This window comes from Schistocerca cancellata, chromosome 6 (genome assembly GCF_023864275.1).
Source record: "Schistocerca cancellata isolate TAMUIC-IGC-003103 chromosome 6, iqSchCanc2.1, whole genome shotgun sequence".
NCBI classification, from domain to species: domain Eukaryota; kingdom Metazoa; phylum Arthropoda; class Insecta; order Orthoptera; family Acrididae; genus Schistocerca; species Schistocerca cancellata.
In genome coordinates, this window is record NC_064631.1 from 421,476,047 (window position 1) to 421,497,433 (window position 21,387).

General features: G+C 44.3%; 1 protein-coding gene across 1 annotated transcript in view; it reads right to left on the reverse strand.

The window, feature by feature from the left end:
- Positions 1-6,620: 6,620 nt before the first annotated feature.
- LOC126088360 (integrin alpha-PS4-like) overlaps positions 6,621-21,387 on the reverse strand; it is a 115,045-nt gene continuing 100,278 nt past the window's right edge. Inside the window, exons 10-11 of the mRNA XM_049906498.1 lie at positions 14,273-14,562; positions 6,621-6,737 (exon numbers count right to left, since the gene is read on the reverse strand). Coding sequence (XP_049762455.1) covers positions 6,621-6,737; positions 14,273-14,562 — 407 coding nt within the window. The remainder of the gene's footprint in view (positions 6,738-14,272; positions 14,563-21,387) is intronic.

Below are 21,387 nucleotides of genomic sequence, written 5' to 3' on the forward strand. Positions count from 1 at the left end.
CAAAAATGGAACAGTTTGAAAAGCTGAGGTCTGCCATACAGTTCTAAAACTTTACGTGCGTCCAGTCTTCCTTGTCGGTTGATTGAAGGTTTGAAGCCGTCGGTCGAGGAGGTGGCGACAGTCCCTCATTGTCGGCCGTCGCTGTTGCAGAAGCTGGATGCTGGCGCGCCTTCTTCTCGACACGGTCACCAGACGAAACGGGCTCTTGATGTGCGCTAGTTAATGTTTCCCGTCCGCGACACCATGTCAGAAACTATCATCGCAAGTCGAGCGCAATTACATGCTGCCAAACCCCGAAAGCGCGGCAACTCGCGGGAGCGTCACACAACACACGTGCTCCACTCGCTACTCCCGCCACATTCCCTCTGCTCAGCCCGCGCTCCACGCGGCAGAGTTAACACTACCAAAGATCCTACACACTTTGATTCTTCACACGACCTATCGACGTAATCGTTCGATAGCAGTTTTCCCTAGGCAAGACCCAGCGTAAAAATACAAGTAATATTTACGAAACAAACCAATTATACATCGACATAAATGCATAAATATACAAATAGTAAAACAATTACAATATACAAAGAGACAGAAATGTCATATCTTGAGGTAACAAAGCAAGGAAAGAAAATAATAGCACAATAGATGGAAATAGGAGGCTATGCATTTCCGGCGTTACACAGTTTCTGGAGGAAGGATGAGCGGGATAATGAGTTTTTTTTATTAACAAATTATGCCTTTTTGATCCACCTTCCATCCCGTAGATTCTCCTGAGAGATTAGATTGATGGAGCAGTCTGTTCTGAAAGTTCCGCGGGTAACTAGAGGATCAATACCTTTATGCATGAGCTATGGTAGCCTCACAGTATTCTGGTACTGAAATTCAGCTACTCACGGAGAACCTGTATGGGCCGTAATTATCTTACGGCAGTGAAACTCGGTAGATATGCTAATGCGTTAATGCGGAACCGATTTACGCTAGAAAACAAATTAATTTCACATGTGGCCCCAAGGCGCAAATCTAACGCCGTATACTATTTGTCTGACATTTGACAAGCCGTAATATGAGAAGAGAAGAGAGACCGTGCGCTTTTAGGGAAATTGTTTTATGTGAACAGCCAGCAATTACACCGCTGCATTGAGAGAGTATCGGCGACTGAAAGGTCGGAGGAGAGGTCCGATGCCTTTTAATGGTTAAAAGAAGATGATAATGAAATTCGAAAACACAGGTCAGCCTGGTGTGGCGCCTGAAAAGAGAGAGGCTTCCTATCCGAGTGGAAGTTACTGATGCGGTTGCTGTTGCTGTAACTTACGATGCAGCACGTAGCCCGGTTAGTGCTAATGCTCGTTCAGTGCCACGAGAATTATCCATCCCATGGTCAACAGTACGGAAACTTTTATGGTCCATTTTACACTATTACCCGTGCAAGATACTAACGATGTAGCAACTGAAATCTCATGATGCGCAACAACGTTCTGAATTTGCTCTTCGGTTTCTGGCACGGACTGAAGTTAATTAAATGTGGCCAGACAATATTCTATGCTAAAGTGTAACAGTAATGATACTTCTTCTTCTTCTTGTTCTTATTATTATCATATTGTGATTATTCTTAATACTTAGGCATGTCTGTTGTAGTTCTTTATTTTTATGTTACGATTGTTTATATTTATTCTGTGAAACTACAAATGTGCTCCAGAGGTTTGCTTCTTGATGATGATGATGTTTGGTTTTTGGGGCGCTCAACTGCGTGGTTATCAGCGCCCGTACAATTACCCAATCTTTGCTCAGTCCAATTTCGCCACTTTCCTGGATGATGATGCAATGATGAGGACAACACAAACACCCAGTCATCTCGAGGCAGGTGAAAATCCCTGACCCCGCCGGGAATCGAACCCGGGACCCCGTGCTCGGGAAGCGAGAACGCTACTGCGAGACCACGAGCGGCGGACGGTTTGCTTCTTGCAAATAAACGAAGCAAAAGCGGGCTGCCAATAGAACATTTCTATAAACTCCGGACAGCCCTTTTGCACGTCCGGAACATGTTATCCCATATAACAGTTTCACACGTACTACAATACAAAAACTGCTGTGACCAGAGTTCGAACCCAGGACCCTTGGTACGACAAAGTAACGCTTTACCGACTTCTCCATGGCAGATCTACGTGACAGATGCTCATATTTATGCTTTTCCTCTGCTCTGTGGGTCAGATGTTACTTATGACTTACCGTTTACGCACATTCCCCTGGACGACAGTACACAGCACAAACTATATCGGAGTTTTGGTTGATACTCTGTCGATATACAAGCTTTGGTACCAATCTCACTGATATCTGGTGCTATTGGTGTCAGTCGAAGCTCGCGCTGAATTGTTTCAACGCAAATACTATCGCCTTCAGTGGTAGCATTCAGTTCCTTCACGCCGTGTCTTTGGGAACATTTTATCCGAGTTACGGGATTTCCACTCAATGATGAACATAGTCGTAATAGGAAGAACTAGCCACATGTCCTATGTCTTGCATCAGGTAAGTACTGCCATGCTTGGTACTGTCACACATAAAATTACGGGCGGAAACAGTACCGACATACGTAAAGAATTTCTCCTTAACTTGCATTTGTGCAATTCAAGGTGTTTTTCACCAGTTCGGTATATGGGCGCTAATATGCCTCTGGTCATCCTGATTCTACTCCAGTCGATTTAATTATAGTAGCTAAACGCTCATAGATTCCTAGTAGATCTACTTCTTGACTCTAGCATGCTAATTTTCGAGGGTTTGAGTGAACTGTTTCCGTTGCCTTTGTCTTATGCAACCCTCACTGTCCACAGTATACATAAAGCAAATCAAATCCTTAGTAAAACCCCAATGTCCATAAACTTGTATTATATATTATTTTAGTGGATCATGTAGTTAAAACTGTGTCATTATTCCCTTTATCTGTGTTCCATTTGCCTTTTTGTATAGATTGATGCTTATTGTACGTCTTAAGAACCAATAACTGGCCGTCTTTCGTGTTCAGTGACACGCCATCTCTTATTGATACATCGTATAGATTCAAACTTCATCCCTTCTCGTAATTTAATCTGTTTCAAGGACGTAACGAGTACTTTCAAAACGAAACGAATTTAATTATTGCAATGTGTATTAGGCCACTCCATGTACCATCACATACCCTTGAGCTCGTTTATTAATGAAAGCTGTCCTTTGGACATAGAATTGAAGTCAATGGTATTAGTGGACCAGTTTAACTCAGAAAGATTCAGATCTTTCATAAGTCCACAGACCTCATACAACCTCAGTAACACATAGATAATATGAAGTGAATATATGTTACTTAAAATATCCCCATTTATTTGATATTACATCCTTGAAACCCTTTATAATCACAAAGCAGAATTATGTTATTAAACACCATATTTTACTGTTTGAAAAAAATTGCTCCTATATCAATCATATTTTAATAATCCATCAAAAATATGGTGCAAATATTGGCAACTTGTTTTAAACGTTCAAAAATAATATTATGCACTTCACAGAACGAAAACATGTAATATCGTATGACTGCAATATCAATGATTCACCGTTAGAATGAGTCAGTTCATAGAAAAATCTGCATGTAATACTTTCCGGAATTATGAAATGGAATGATCACATAGGTTCGGCAGTAAATGAGGCAGGAGGAAAACTTCGATTTATCGATATGATACTGAAAAAATGCAGTTACTCTACAAAGAAGACTACTTGCGAGTGTTCTATCCTAGAATATTGCTTAAGAGTGTAGCCCCTTTATCAGACGGGACTAACAAGCGACACTGAACGCATACAAAGCAGGGCAGAACGAGTGGGAGTGCGATACGGAGATGCTGAAAAACTTGAATTGGTAGACGCTTGAAGCCAAACGTCACAAATCCGGCGAAAACTTAGTTTCAAGGACGAGTTTATGTGAGGAACCTATTTCTCGTTTCCGCAGAGACTGGAAAGACGAGTTACGCTAATTACAGCTTGAACAGAGGCATTCAAGCAATAATTCTTGCCAGTCTCAGTAAAATGGTTCAAATGGCTCTGAGCACTATGGGTCTCAACGTCTTAGGTCATAAGTCCCCTAGAACTTAGAACTACTTAAACCTAACTAACCTAAGGACATCACACACACCCATGCCCGAGGCAGGATTCGAACCTGCGACCGTAGCAGTCCCTCGGTTCCGGACTGCAGCGCCAGAACCGCTAGACCACCGCGGCCGGCGCCAGTCTCAGTACTGTAACACAACACATACGTTCAAGAAATAATCCACAGAAAAGTTGTAAAATGTATCTTGAGAGTGCGGCCTGGCTACTAAGCCTTTCCTAAAGACCGACGTGTGTCGACAACGGACCAGCTAACCACCTACAATAGTGTGGTCTTCGCCCATTAGTAGGTAGAAAGGGGCGGACCTGCATCCTGGGCTGTAGTGACGGTCCGGTACTATGCCGGCTTCTGCTGAAGTATGAAAGATGGCCATACTGAAGTACCTCATAATTCGATGATAATTCGATGTTTCAAGGTACGACAAATCCAAATGTATTAGCTTGCTTGCGACATTGAGGTACATTTATTAAGATCTTCATATTACAAATATGACAAAAACTGTAGAAGTTATTTGAACACATTTAACACATGTACTTAGCACACCCAATGCAAATTAATAAATGCTGAAAGCTTCATACGATCTTTATTAACGAAGTATTTGATGAATAGCTCAGGGCTCTAACTACCATTTTGACAATCACACATTGGTACACATTTTATTTACTGAATTATTGCGCTTTATATCTTTCTGTTGTGGAAATATGTCAGATCATACTATCCTCTACAGATACACATCTAGTGAAAGCAGTATGACAATTCTTGCGCCTACCCATACGTGAACATATTACGTTTATATAAATTATTAACTCTTTCTGAATGATAACTAACAGTTATGTTAGACATATTAAAATCTTAGTAACTTAATAACGGCAAATGATCCGTAAGATATAACACCATAAATAGACTGAGCGTAAAAAGACGCGTCAGCTGAGCAGGCCAAACTTATATTTCATACGTTTTAAAGCGAATCCTTTGTTATTTGTTATAATTACGTAAGTGCTACACCATGTTTAATTACTTATGTCTACGCTTTTAAGTGTACAGTTTCGTGTTTGGTCTCTACAGAAGGGGTAGAAAATATTTTTACTTCAAGCCATATGCCTAATCTGTAACTTTATTATTTTGCAAATAGTGGCTCATTTTATAGATTTTAGTAGATCTTGCTACTTGGTGGGGGAGCGAGTATTTCTCAATCGCGCGCGCGAAGAGGCTGTCAGATATTAGAATTCGTGGAGTGAGCCAGGATTTCTGGAAGAGATAGAGAGTTGAAACACTTGGTGTAGACTGGAGATGGGGGCAGTTCGCGTCGCGACTGGATAGAGAGAAGACTTTCTGTGGAGATATGATACAATGATCTTTGTGTCGAGACCAACAGAGGAGAGACTTGATGTTGCAAAGCAGTCAGTCGGGCAAAGTGACAGAATATCAGGGACTAGCGGTCACGAATGCTGTAAATTTGCTCATCTTAGTGATGCTTCGAGGCTAGTTGGACTCTGACTCAATGATTTAGCATGAACTTCAACTGTGAGCTATTATCATGAGATTTTCTTCAAGGAAGTTATTTTCTTGCTGTGCTGGGATTATTTGTGCCTAGTTCAAAGCAAAGGAACTTTGTTATTTGGCGAATTACTGGTGCTTTGTGGATTTCTGCGGAATCTGCTACCATTGTGATTACACAGATTTATGCAATCTGAACTACTATTGAATATTACCAATCTATATCTTTGAAACTGAATTATTGTGGAACCACTATTTCTAGATATTCTTTCATGTGGTTGATTTGGTAACCTACCGGGTTAATCACTGTATATTTTTGGTGGCGTCTACATCAATTTATTAACAGCAGGTAATAACCATTCATCACCATTTATTATTATTCATTAAACTGAAATTTGTGTTTATTTAAATTTTGTTTAACTTGCCAGTGCTGTAGCTATGTAGGGTCGAGCCGTGTACATCTGCTTTCGAGCCCATTAGTCAAGGCAGCTGAAATAGCATTTACTGGAGGGTCGCAATGTGTAAATGCTCTTTTAGATACCGGTACCTCAGATAATGGGTATGAAAGCAGACGTGCACAGCTCGACCTTATCACGACGGTGAAGCTCATTTTCAGAATAGAGGCGTGCATAGCACAGATACCAACCCTTAACTATGGTACGTCACAATTATGTTTTCTCGTCAGGGAATCTGATTAGAAAATATACTCACGTTCATTAACATGTAGTATCTCATAGTATGCAACTGGATTGATAAAAAGCCCTAATAAGTGGTACAGAGGGAGGTACCCCTATCAGGAACTCCATACCGATTTGCAAAGTATAGATATTGTTGTAGGTGTAGAAGTTAAAATTTTCTCGAAGTTTATACCTTCATTCGTGTAGAAGATACAGGCATATCAAAGCGAATGAATCTGTTTGAAACACGCCGCATGTTGCTGCCTCATATGGGTGTTACGAATCATCTAAAGCGACGTGCGAGTGGCCTGTGGAGAGCTGTGCTGCTGCTAACCTTGGAAGCCGTCGCCATCGATGTCTCCCACGGCGGCGACAGACGTGCCAAACTGGGAGCGCGGTGTGCCGTCCCCCTCCAGCGTCACCGCCGATGAACGCAGGTTGGGACCCTGGAACACAAGCACAAGGCCGTGGCCTGCACTGACACAGACAGTAAGCTCACGTCTATAGGTCCCTGTTATAGTTCTCGGGAAATAACGGGGTAGTCCACGTGTAGATACACTATCTGACCAGCAGCATCCGGACACCACTGTGTAAAGCGGAATTGGCCTCTAGGTGTCACGAGAAGCGTATCTGCCAGTATTAAAGGAGGCGGGGAGTATTGTGGTTTTCAACTGTAACAGTAGAAGGCCACTACTCTGAAGAGCCAAAGAAACTGGTACACCTCCCTAATATCGTGTAGGGACCCGCGAGCACGCAGAAGTGCCTCAACCGATGTGGCATCGACTGGACTAACGTTTGATTGAAGGGATTGACACCATGAGTCCTGCAGGGCTCTCCATAAATCCGTAAGAGTACCAGGGGGTGGAGATCTCTTCTGAACAGCACGTTGCAAGGCATCCCAGATACGCTCAATAATGTTCATGTCTCGGGAGTTTGAAGGCCAGCGGAAGAGTATCAACTCAGAAGAGTGTTCCTGGAGTCACTCTGTAGCAATCCTGGACGCGTGGGATATCGCATTGTCCCGCTGGAATTGTCTAAGTCCGTCGGAATGCAAAATCGATACGAATGGATGCGGGTGAACAGACAGGATGCTTACATAGGTGTCACCTATCAGAATCGTGTCTAGACGTATCATGGGTCCCGTATCACTCCAACTGTGCACGCCCCACACCTTTACAGAGCCTCCACCAGCTTGAACAGTCCCCTGCTGACATGCAGGGTCCATGGATTCATGAAGCTGTCTCCATACCCGTACAGGCCGATCCGCTCGATACAATTTGAAACGAGACTCGTTCGAGCAGGCAACATGTTTCCAGTCATCAACAGTCCAATGTCGGTGTTGATGGGCCCAGGTGAGGCGTAAAGCTTTCTCTCGTGCAATCAAAATGTCAAAATGTCAAATGTGTGTGAAATCTTACGGGACTTAACTGCTAAGGTCATCAGTCCATAAGCTTACACACTACTTAACCTAAATTATCCTAACGACAAACACACACAACCATACCCGAGGGAGGACTCGAGCCTCCGGCGGGACCGGCCGCACAGTCCATGACTGCAGCGCCCCAGACTGCTCGACTAATCCCGCGCGGTTCTGTCGTGCAATCATCAAGGGTACATGAGTGGTCCTTCGGCTACCAAAGCCCATATCGATAATGTTCCGTTGAATGGTTCGCACGCTGACACTTGTTGATTGTCCAGCATTGAAATCTGCAGCAACTTGCGGAATGGTTGCTCTTCTGTCACGCTGAACGATTGTCTTTAGTAGTCACTGGTACCGTTTTTGCAGGATCTTTTTCCGCCCGCAGCGATGTCACAGATGTGATGTACTACCAGATTCCTGCTGCTCACGTGAAATGGTCGTACGCGTAAATCCCCCACTTCATCGCTACATCGGAGAGGCTGCGTCCCATCGCTCGCACGCCGACTGTAATACCACGTTTAAACTCACTTAAATTTTGACAACTTGCCATCGTAGCAGCAGTAACCGATCTAACAACTGCGCCAGACACTTGTTGTCTTAGGTAGGCGTTGCCGACCACAGCGCCGTCTTCCGCCTGTTTACATATCTCTGTATTTGTATACGCACGCCTATATGAGTTTCTTTGCCGTTTCAGAGTATAAATGATTTATTCGTTTCCAAATTGCTGTTTTCCAAAGTATTACGTCTACAAATACGATTGATGGATGAACAGAACAAGAATAGTTAACTCTCCGAGGTCGCATGGGTCCCACCAGTTACCGTTTTCAGTGCAGTGGTTTGAAAAAATGGTGATAAAGAAAGAAAATAATTTTCTTGTTTTGCAATATGAAGCAATATTCTTTACTCTTGAAAGTTAATCGTCACACAGGACTGGCTCCGCCCTGTGTGGAATTTTCATGACCTCGCCCCCCCCCCCCCCGGCCCCTTCCACTGGCTCCAGGCCCTCATTACTTTTTCAGTCACATTCTTTTCACAGTGCCATTCATCTACGACGTCTCATTTTTACATAGCAGACTTACTCGTATGTCTTTTTGACGTGACTACGTCTTTCAGACCAGAGCTAGGCCACGTATGGGGCACCAGTCAGTCAAATACACTCCTGGAAATGGAAAAAAGAACCCATTGACACCGGTGTGTCAGACCCACCTTACTTGCTCCGGACACTGCGAGAGGGCTGTACAAGCAATGATCACACGCACGGCACAGCGGACACACCAGGAACCGCGGTGTTGGCCGTCGAATGGCGCTAGCTGCGCAGCATTTGTGCACCGCCGCCGTCAGTGTCAGCCAGTTTGCCGTGGCATACGGAGCTCCATCGCAGTCTTTAACACTGGTAGCATGCCGCGACAGCGTGGACGTGAACCGTATGTGCAGTTGACGGACTTTGAGCGAGGGCGTATAGTGGGGATGCGGGAGGCCGGGTGGACGTACCGCCGAATTGCTCAACACGTGGGGCGTGAGGTCTCCACAGTACATCGATGTTGTCGCCAGTGGTCGGCGGAAGGTGCACGTGCCCGTCGACCTGGGACCGGACCGCAGCGACGCACGGATGCACGCCAAGACCGTAGGATCCTACGCAGTGCCGTAGGGGACCGCACCGCCACTTCCCAGCAAATTAGGGACACTGTTGCTCCTGGGGTATCGGCGAGGACCATTCGCAACCGTCTCCATGAAGCTGGGCTACGGTCCCGCACACCGTTAGGCCGTCTTCCGCTCACGCCCCAACATCGTGCAGCCCGCCTCCAGTGGTGTCGCGACAGGCGTGAATGGAGGGACGAATGGGGCCGTGTCGTCTTCAGCGATGAGAGTCGCTTCTACCTTGGTGCCAATGATGGTCGTATGCGTGTTTGGCGCCGTGCAGGTGAGCGCCACAATCAGGACTGCATACGGCCGAGGCACACAGGGCCAACACCCGGCATCATGGTGTGGGGAGCGATCTCCTACACTGGCCGTACACCACTGCTGATCGTCGAGGGGACACTGAATAGTGCACGGTACATCCAAACCGTCATCGAACCCATCGTTCTACCATTCCTAGACCGGCAAGGGAACTTGCTGTTCCAACAGGACAATGCTCGTCCGCATGTATCCCGTGCCACCCAACGTGCTCTAGAAGGTGTAAGTCAACTACCCTGGCCAGCAAGATCTCCGGATCTGTCCTCCATTGAGCATGTTTGGGACTGGATGAAGCGTCGTCTCACGCGGTCTGCACGTCCAGCACGAACGCTGGTCCAACCGAGGCGCCAGGTGGAAATGGCATGGCAAGCCGTTCCACAGGACTACATCCAGCATCTCTACGATCGTCTCCATGGGAGAATAGCAGCCTGCATTGCTGCGAAAGGTGGATATACACTGTACTAGTGCCGACATTGTGCATGCTCTGTTGCCTGTGTCTATGTGCCTGTGGTTCTGTCAGTGTGATCATGTGATGTATCTGACCCCAGGAATGTGTCAATAAAGTTTCCCCTTCCTGGGACAATGAATTCACGGTGTTCTTATTTCAATTTCCAGGAGTGTAGTATTGAAACGTTTACAGTGCAATACATTAATCATGCAACTAAAATCAAGTTACGTCACTCGCAGGGTACATAACTAAAATCTCTTCACTTTCTCTCGTTTCCTGAGAAAAGGGGGGCGTGCGGTGCCAGACACGTTGCAACTTTAGCATTGCATTGTTAGTGGAATAGTCGTCGCTTCTGCTGTACAAAGTGGATGGTCCAGGACAGCCAGTCATTTACGTATAAAGACTTTACTTGTGTGAAGAAGTGTATAAACCGCCAGTGACTGTTTAGTGTGTCCGAAGTAAGAAAAACGGCTGTGGTCGAATATAGAGAAGGCGTGCTTTCCGACATGCCACGACTTTGATTTATGGCTCAAAACAAGCAGCTTTGAAAGCACGTTTATTTATTGGAGTGAAAAATAACAGTTATATGCCGAATAAAGTTGTTAGAACGCAAACAGTGTGAAATACGACGAAACTAGATAAGCAGTTTGTGCATTTTAGATGCTTCAGATCCAAATTATAGTTTTACAGATTTTTTTCCATGTTATCTTAAATATTAATATCTATTTATTATGGCTTCAACACCGAGAAAAAAGGTAATGAGGAAAAACTTTAAAGAAGCTACAGACAACACAGAAAAAAAATTAGTTTAAAGGCCCGTGAGAAGAAGAAGAGAAATACGAGTACAAATAGTATTAATGGCAGATCCAAATGAGAGAGAGCAGTGGGGATTGGGAGGGAGGGGGGAAGAGGATGCCATTCATCGTTCCACGTATAAACACCCATTTTAATCACAACGTTTGGACTGAGAAGATTATAGCATGTGATTGGCAGTGCGTAGTTTACTTCTATTTATTACAAAGCGTTATTCTCAACGATACCACTACAGGTATTGACGAAATTGTTGCACCGTCGTGTGCTGATATTTATTTTTATATCCTTATTATGAAATTTTTCTCTTCTGTGGTGGCTCTCAAGCTGATGTAGGTGCATAGGAAGTGTTGTGCAGGCGCATGGTAGAAACGGAGTGGCCAACACTGGCTGTTGCGATCTTTGCTATTTTGAAAGACGCAACCAAAGCGATCAACTCCAGCGCTTCCTTTGTAATCTATTTCACAACACCGTAGACAGTTCCTGTAGGACAATAGATTTTATTAATGATTCGTATTTACAATTTATTCTCACACTTCTTCGACTATATAGTTTGCGTGCTTGCTTACCCTATAGTGGGCCCGGCTTCAATTAACGGCTGGGTTGCAAATTTTCTCCGCCCATGGGCTAGGTGTTGTCTTGTCCTCATCATCATTTAATCATCACTGAAGCGCAGGTCGCCCAATGTGGCATCACCTGAAATAAGATTTGCACCCAGCGGCCGAACTTCCCTGGACGGCACCTCCCAGCCATCAATGCCACACGATCATCTCATTTCATTTTTTTCATCTATATAAAACTTTGATTATCTTGTTTAACTCGTCCTTTTGGAACAACGTTAAATTATAACATTTTTCCGCCCCCAGAACCCTTCTCTCCCCCTCCCTGAACGGTGACGTGGCTCTCCCTCCCCCTCCGCCAATCCACCTCCCCCTTCCCCCTTCCCAGTCATCCCTGAGGCGGCTCGCCCTCCCCCTCCTCCCCCTCCCCCATACCCTATCCCCCTCCCCCCCCCATTTCCCAGTCTCCCTTCCCCCCTCTCTAGAGCCTGTCCTGTCCCCACAATGTAAGAGCGTGGGGCACTGAAAATTCTCAAGAAATTAGGGCAACTGAACGAGATTCACCGAAGATGTCACAAAAAAATGGTTCAGATGGCTTTGAGCACTATGGGACTTAACATCTGAGGTCATCAGTCCCCTAGAACTCAGAACTACTTAAACCTAACTAACCTAAGGACATCACACACACCCATGCCCTAGGCAGGATTCGAACCTGCGACCATAGTGGAGGCGTGGTTCCAGACTGAAGCGTCTAGAACCGCTCGGCAACATCGGCCGGCTGCTATGTCACAGACGAAGCTCTATGGGCCGTTTCATCTGAGGGAAGACTGTGATCGGTACCTCTTACCTTGATATGTTGCAGTTGTAGTTATTTCCACAACTGCACAACGATTTCCACGTCGCTGGTCTGGGCATATTTATGAATACGATGTTGGCTCTACTCCCTTGGCCTCCCAAGTGGGGTACTGCTTGTGACTTTTTCTTTTGGGGTACATTAAGGACGGTGTTTAGTTGCCCCAACTGCAAGAACTCCGGACCAGTACAGAGAACGCATCAACACTGCTGTGATGACCATTGACAGAATGCTGCTACCGCTTGGACGTGTACAGTGTGACCAAAGGGAGACTCATAGAGCACTTGTAGAGAGAAAAATGCGAAGTTGGTGAGTTTACGGTTCTATTCATGCTCAATCATATTTGTGCATCTAATACTTTGGAAAATACAGAACTCAGAAAACGAATGAATAATTTATAGTAACCCTGTAGAATGGGTCAGTCAGGAAACCTCGGTGATTTCGAACGTGGAGTAGTCATTTGATGTCACTTGAGTAAGTTCATCAGTGACATTTCATCCCTCCTACAGCTCCGCAAGTCGACTGTTGGTCACGTGATTTTGAAGTGGAAACGCGAAGAAACACCCACAGCTAAACCAAGACCAGGCAGTCCTCATGTACTGACAGACAGGGAACGTCGACCATGGCGGAAGGTGGCTGTAAAAAAATCGTGTAAAATCAGTGAAAGGAATCACTCGCGAATTCCACAGTGCTACCATCAGTCAAGCTAATATGATGACTGTGCGTACGGAGTTAAAAATGAGGTACAAAGGTCATACATCGCCTCATAAGCCACACATTTCTGTTGTCTATGCTAAGAGACGCTAGAGGTGGTTAAAGAATGACGCCACTGGACAGCAGATGACTTGAAACGATTGGTTTGGAGTGATGGATTCGCTACGGCAACTCCATGGAAGGGTTTGGGGCGAATGCCTCGAGAACGTTACCTGCCATCATACAGAGCAAACGGTGAACTAAGGAGGAAATGTTGGTGTTACAGTATGGGGTGTTAATCGTGGTTAAGGTGTGGTTCACTTATTGTGCTTAAGAAAACAATAACTTATTTTACAGCACAGAATACTGCGTACAGTATAGGAACAGTTTGGAAACGGTGATTGTTTGAATCAGCATGGCAATACACTCTGTCATATAGCACCATCAGTGAGGCAATGATTTTGTGAACAATAACATTTCTGAAATAGACAGGTCTGCCCACAGCCCTCGCCTATACCCAATGGAAAACCTCTGGGATGAGTTAGAGCGTCGACTTCACTCCAGATCCTCCAGATCCGATAACCTTCTCTCGTTTCAGCTGTTAAGGAAGACTGGACTGGCATTCCTCTACAAGCATTCAGATAAATCACTGAAAGTGTCACCAGAAGACTTCAAGACGTTACAAAGGTAAATGGTGGACATGCCCTATATTAGTATAGATTGTGACATAATTGTACTGAATTACCCGCGGCTTTTGTTTGTCTAAGATCGATTGCAATCTCTCGATCTTCATCTTATTTATTGCTTCAGATGAAAGCTCTTTGTAAAGTATAAATTAAAATTTTACGTACTAGAAGTTAATTCCGATGTGCCGTAACAGATACTGTAGGCCAATGCATAAAATTGCCTGAAATTATTTATCCCGTTCTCTTTTCACTCACATGTTCTTCATCAGCTTTGTGTCCGTGGTCCTTTTTGATAAATTGTTCCCAGATTTAGTAACATTCGTCGGAAATCAAAACCACTTCTTATTCTAACTGACGTAATAGATTTATGAGGAACACTTCCATGAACTAATCGTGCAAAACCTGATATGACATTACTACTCGTCTTAATTTTGAAAGTTTTTAGAAAGAACTTTTGAAGCAATTGAGATATTTCAGTCGAAACATAACATCAAAATCTTATTTCTGATGATTATCTGACCCCGTTGCCTTTCCATTTTTCATTTTCCTTAATACTTCGACAACCTCATCCTTGGTGACTGCTGCAGTAGGTCCCTCTACTGGAGTTAACACTGGAATTGGAGCATATGGAAACTTCTCACTGCAAACTTCCTCAAAGTATTTTCTCCATCGCTCTGCTACTTTCTTTCTGTTGGTGATAAGTTTGCCTTCTTCATCATTGATTCCAGAGAATTTTTCAATGTCTACAGTTTGTTTATGGCGCTGCTTCACCAGTCGATAAATTTCTCGTTCTCCAGTAGGTGTTTCCAGTTTGTCGCAGACTTCACTGAAGTAGGCTGATTTGGCTGCCGCAACTGCCTTCTTTGTTGCATTCCTAGATTCACGGTAGTCCTTCCGTTTTCATCTGTCTTAGAGGGGAAGAACTTTTGATATAGCTATTTTTTAAAGTGCCCTCTTCACTTCCTCAGTCCAGAGCCATGTTTGTCAATCGATTTTACGTCGGCCTGATTATGTGGTGCCTAATTTTTCCTGAGTCAGTAATATGGGGAAGAGTGATGGATGAAATAATGTCTCTTTCTGTTTCTTTGAGTCGCCACCATTTAGTACGCGCTGGGCCATTGCATTCTCTCTTCCTTTGATTTGGAGGTTTGATAGGCAATTTGACTACTAAAGAGCGGTGTTGTGTAGCAACGGTTTCGTATGGAATAGCTTTTGCATCCAAAATGAAGTATAGCTCGCGTCGCCGTAAAAGAATGAAATCTATCTGTCTCGCGTTGTTACCACTGTAGTGAGTCCAAAGGTGGGACATCCTCGCCTTGAAGTAGGTGTTCGTGATGACTAGTTCGTGTGTTTCTGCAAAGTTCAATATTCTCTCCCTATCTACATTCCTATGTCCAGCCCCATTACTACCATGTCATCGATATCCATCTGCATTTGAACCAATATGGCCACTGACATCACCAGATACGATGAGAGTATCTTCAGGTGGCACTTCTCTTGATATGATGCACTTCACATCAGCATATTCGTGAATGTTCCCCGGGTAAACCCTGTCCTTGAGGTAGCTCCACAACTAGAAATCACAGGGAGTGAGGTCAGGTGATCGTGGCGGACAAACAACATTCAAAAGTCATTTTTTGTCTTTTGAATGCAGCCGTTAGCGGAGCGTAAAACGAGAATATGAAGTTGTTCCTCTCGTCCGTAGCCAAGACAACTTTCATCAAACGGTCGTCAAATCGCTCTACTTTTGCTACAGAGTCCAGAAATTTCAAGCTAACAATTACTCCAACTCCTTTGACTGTTTTTGGGCTGTCATTATAGATGATTTTATATCCATCGCCAATATGTCCACTCCACCTGGTCTCCTGCGCTGTGCAGATGTCAGTTTCACGCCTTTTTAATGCTGCCGCTACTTTACGTGCTCTTCCTGTCATAGAGCCGACATTCAGAGTGCCAAATTTTGTTACTAGAGCTCGCTTGTTTAGCCGACCTCGCTCTGAAAAAGTCGGTAACCCTTGCTCATTTCTCACGCCATTCGGGCCTGGATGACGCGCGTCGCCCTAGCCTTTTCCATTCCTTTATATTTCGACATTGAGCCATGATGATGGGACGGAAGTGTATCGGCCGGCCTGTCACGAGGGTCTGTCGCCGATCAACAATTTTAAGCTGCGGGCCTAGTCCTTGATGAGCCAACATTGGACTTCGGGATGGCAGTTTCCCTGTTGGTAAGCGAGAGGTATTTCATTTGCGAGGTACCGGGGTTAGCAGTGTATTTAACACTAAATTCTTCTCGAATCTTCATATGGAAATGATGCTCTAAGCCCCCCCCTTTTCTAACTCCTACTTTTGCTGTTGCACATGGATTAAGAAGAAACGCGAACTGACTGTAATCGACCCTGCAAGTGGAGTAGAAAAGAGTTTGGCACCTGCAATAATTTAATTTGATAGACATTAATTAAATAAAGGAAAGTTTCAGTAACGTAGTGAGAAATGAAAGGGTTGCTCTACCGATTAACAGAATGAAAGTTCTGTCCAAAATAACAATTTTATTTATTATGACTAAACTCAAAATCATAAACAAAACACATGAAACATTTACAATACATCAAATTGGATCAAATTGGATACTCAAATGCTGTGAAGGTGAAGTTGTCCATAAACTAGATTGTGACATTTATGACGAAGTGGTATGTGGAGCCAATTCCTTGCAACTCAGATCTTAAGAGAAACACCCAGCCAACCCAACATTAATTGCTGCTACAGTAGTGAGAACTCAGACAATCAACATCCTAGACAGAACCACGTAAGAAAAGACGGGAACAGGCGCGCTCTGCTGAGCTCTGATTATCATAGAGTAAATTCCCTAATCTGCCGATGCTGCGGAAGTACATTACCAAGCTGTCTTCTTAACTGCAAGGACACGATCTGGCGTACCGGAAGCGATGGCTGGTTGCTTCGACGTCCCGTCGTGGTGATGTTAATGTCGCGAGTATAGCCCGAAACAAATTATCCTGGTCTGGTTGTTCCAGACTAAAGACTTCCTATCAATACAAAAGCGCCTCTGAGGGAGACGAAGAAAGCCCGCCACACAATCACTGACGGTACAGTGACTGATTTTAACAAGCGATGTCACGCAGTAACTCCGATACAGTCAACTTTAGCCAAAACTGCTCAAGACAGACAACATAGGCCGCTTGTACGCAAAACGCTCAATTGCCAACTGTACTCGGAAAGTTACGTTGAAGTGGAAACTTCAGCAACATCAAATGGTTCAAATGGCTCTGAGCACTATGGGACTTAACAGCTATGGTCATCAGTCCCCTAGAACTTAGAACTACTTAAACCTAACTAACCTAAGGACAGCACACAACACCCAGCCATCACGAGGCAGAGAAAATCCCTGACCCCGCCGGGAATCGAACCCGGGAACCCGGGCGTGGGAAGAAAGAACGCTACCGCACGACCACGAGATGCGTCAGCAACATCGTCAAACAGTTACAATTAAATAAAAGTATATTAAACAGCCAATAGAAGGCAGGCTGTCCAGAGCAGCGAGAGCTCAGTCTTGTAACCTACTCCGACCGAAAGGCGAGAGCCGACTACCACAAGAGCACCTGTACAAACCGAACACAGAACATTCCCGCCCCCACGACAGTGGCCGTGGTTAAACGTTCCAATCAGCAACTCGAAAACCGATGGAAAATTCCACTCTATTGCCGAAGCACTACCATTCCACCAATGGAGATTCTTGGCGCCAATTTCTGCGCCGATTTTGCTACGTCACGGAGTTATGCCCTGAGCAAGCCAATCACAGTTACGATTTTGCAGAAAACGCGGGAATTTGCCCGCCAAGACTGCGTGGGTTTACAAGTCATTCCCACGCCTCGCTGGTAGCCCGCCAGAAAGTGTTTTCGATAAGTTTCTGTGAATAACGGAACCTCTAGCCCAGCCACTCCTTCAGGCCCCTGCGGGCGTGTCTCCGCCGCTATTATGACAATGTCGGCGTCTGGAAAGCATTCACTTGATTCCCTCACGCCCGTCGGCTTAACCCTCTCAAGATCAGCAGAGCCGCCTGTCACTGGACCACCCGGGTGACGAGAGACACTGCGTGGGAAGTCTGCGTGTGAAGGAATAGCAACTTTTCACCGCATGCAATTAGAGAGGAAAATCGAATTACTCAGAGCAAGATAGAAATATGAGAGGGGGCTTCTGCCACCTCTCACATTTCCCTCCTACCACCCATACCTGGGAGGCATTCCCCTATCCGCCACCTGGGGATGTGCCCTCTAGCGCTTACAGGTTCCGCCCGAGGGACCCACTGCAGGTACCTGTAGTAACACAACTCGGCCGCATGCTGGAGATGATAGTAAACAAATAGAAAAACAAGGAAAATGCTTAGTGGGGTCTGTCAGTCAGCTGTAGCCAGTTGAAGATATGTAAGAGTATAATGTAAGTCAACAAAGAGGACGTAAAATGCTACTCGTTTATAGAGAATTTGTGTTAGCAGAAGAATAACTGAAACAATGTTTCCTTACAAACAATACGGATAAATGTAATACAGTACTGTAGTGCTTTTAAATTATATGCAGTGTACAGAATTACATCTTCATTACTTATAGAGGCTGTTACAAAAATAATGACCTGATTTCAAAACTCCCCATAAAAACATACTACAAACATGGTATGAATTACAAAATACACAGAAAATCTTAAAATTTTACCTATGCTACCACAAATTCTCTGTGTGTCCACCAGCAGCAGCATGAACAACATCCAGATGACAGCTAAATTCTTCACTTCTTCTATGTTACGAGATAAAGGGGAGATGAGGGGGGATGAACATACTTTCGTTCACATATTCCTACAAGAAAAAATCGTATGGGGTAATGTCTGTCAATCTTGGAGACTGAGAATGCAGCGCAGTGTGTTGAGGTCCTTGCACACCTACCTTGTATTAAGGTGGAGTGTCGTTGAGAAACTAATGTATGTTGTTGTGCCAGTGTGGTGGAGTTCCATCCTGTTGGAAAATAAAGTGATCGGAGTCCTCCTAAAGTTGTGGAAAAAATCAATTCTGGAGCATTTGAAGGTATACGTGGATTTTTTCTTGTGGAGATATGTGAACAAAAGTATGTTCCTCTCCCCTTCACTTCGTGATGTAGAAGAAATGAAGAATGGTGTAACAGCCGCCATAACTTCTGTAAAAGCAGATACATTGTGTAAAGTTAATGACGGATTTAGCTATCGTCTATATGTTGCTTGTGTTGCTGCTGGTGGACACATAAAGCATTTGTAATAGCATAGCGAAAACTTTAAGGTTTTGTATTTTGCAACTCGTCCCATGTTTGTAGTACGTTTTTATCAATAAATATGGAATTCTGAAATCAGGTCATTCTTTTTGAAACTCCCCGTATTTTATTGCGGTTCAGTTACTCTACAGAGAGCGACATCCTGTCAAGAACCCACCTTCTTGAAAATTGTTTTCTCATATTGTTGTGACGATCAGGAACCAGTAAGTTTCAACCTCGTCAGACGAAGTTACTGCTCTTGTGTCTGTTGCAATGGATCCACAAGGGAGCAAACAACAGCTTGAACTGGATATTGGCGTTCCTAAAACCAGTGTACAATGCAATGCACAAGTTTCATCTTTATCACGTACACTTACACCAAGAACTACTTAGGAACGATTTCCAGATGGTGTTCAGTTTTGTCTGTGGGCGCAGTATCAAATCGTCGTCAACCAGAACTACTTCTCAGACGCCCTTTTTATCTATGCATGTTCCTTTAAAACAAAAGACAGGTAAATGCAAAAAACACACATTATTCGTCCGGCATAAACCCGAGATGGCTTAGACAGGTGGAACATCAGGGTAAATTGAGAGTCAGTGTTCGGTGTGGTGTGCTTAGTAGAGTACATACAATATCGCTTGTCCCCCAGCTGAGCGGATGGCGCGGTAGGCGAGGGGAGAACGGTAGTGGTGGGGGCCCCCTTGCTGTGGGGACAGCACGGTAGGGAAAGTGGGGTTCCACAGCTGAAGCGTTCACAAAAACCCGCATCATGCAGAACTTGTAAAATGCAGCTAGCGAGTCCGCAAAACGGCTGTATTGAGAGGTCAGGAATTGGTCAGGACGACCAATAATTGGACAAGTCGACTGTTTACTATTAAAAACAGAATGGGTACAGGACTACACTGAAATTACAACAAATAGAGCAATTTGTTTTCTCCTATCTAATACACCTTTTTCAGGATTTAATACCTTAATTGACAACAACGGAACTCTTATAGGATTGTCCGTCTGTGTTTATGACCAACTGTTAAGAACCCTTCTTTTCAGGAAGGCGTAGACGTAACAAATCGAAATTTATGTCCCATATTAAGGTCTGTGACCCCTTGACGATGCAAAAAATGTAACCTTGTACGCCAATAAAATAAAATGATGCGGCCATTTATGACACGCATTTTGAGACTCGCAACTTCCTGTTGACATAGAATCATGAAATTTGGCAAGAACTAAAGTTAGGTAGTATAAGTATGGGAAAAATTCGAAAGTTGTTAATTTTTAATAATAACACACGAAAAAAATTTGTTTATAAATTATTGTCCGACTGTCTGTCTGTCCGTCTGTTAAGAACCATTTTACTCACAATCGGGTGCACGTATCATGTTGAAATTTATGTCAGATCCTAAGTTCTGTAGGCGCTTGGCAGTCTAAAACATTTAAGCTTCTATATCAACGCAATCAAAAGACACGGCTGTTTATGTCACTTATTTTGATACCTCGCCAGTACCCATATCGGTAACAGGCAAAAATCCTCGAAATTGTCGACTTCCAGAATGCATGAACTATCTATATACAGGGTGGTTATAATTAAGCTTTCATCTACATCTACATCTACATTTATACTCTGCAAGCCACCCAACGGTGTGTGGCGGAGGGCACTTTACGTGCCACTGTCATTACCTCCTTTTCCTGTTCCAGTCGCCTAAGGTTCGCAGGAAGAACGACTGCCGGAAAGCCTCCGTGCTCGCTCGAATCTCTCTAATTTTACATCCGTGATCTCCTCGGGAGTTATAAGTACGGGGAAGCAATATATTCGATACCTCATCCAGAAACGCACCCTCTCAAAACCTGGAGAGAAGCTACACCGCGATGCAGAGCGCCTCTCTTGCAGAGTCTGCCATTTGAGTTTGCTAAACATCTCCGTAACTCTATCACGCTTACCAAATATCCCTGTGACGAAACGCGCCGCTCTTCTTTGTATCTTCTCCATCTCCTCTGTCAACTCGATCTGGTACGGATCCCACACTGATGAGCAATACTCAAGTATAGGTCGAACGAGTGTTTTGTAAGCCACCTCCTTTGTTGATGCACTACATTGTCTAAGGGACTCTCCCAATGAATCTCAACCTGGCACCCGCCTTACCAACAATTAATTTTATATGATCATTCCACTTCAAATCGTTCCGCACGCATACTCCCAGATATTTTACAGAAGTAACTGCTACCAGTGTTTGTTCCGCTATCATATAATCATATAGTAAAGGATCGTTCTTTCTATGTATTGGCAATACATTACATTTGTCTATGTTAAGAGTCAGTTGCCAAACCCTGCACCAAGTGCCTATCCGCTGCAGATCTTCCTGCATTTCGCTGCAATTTTCTAATGCTGC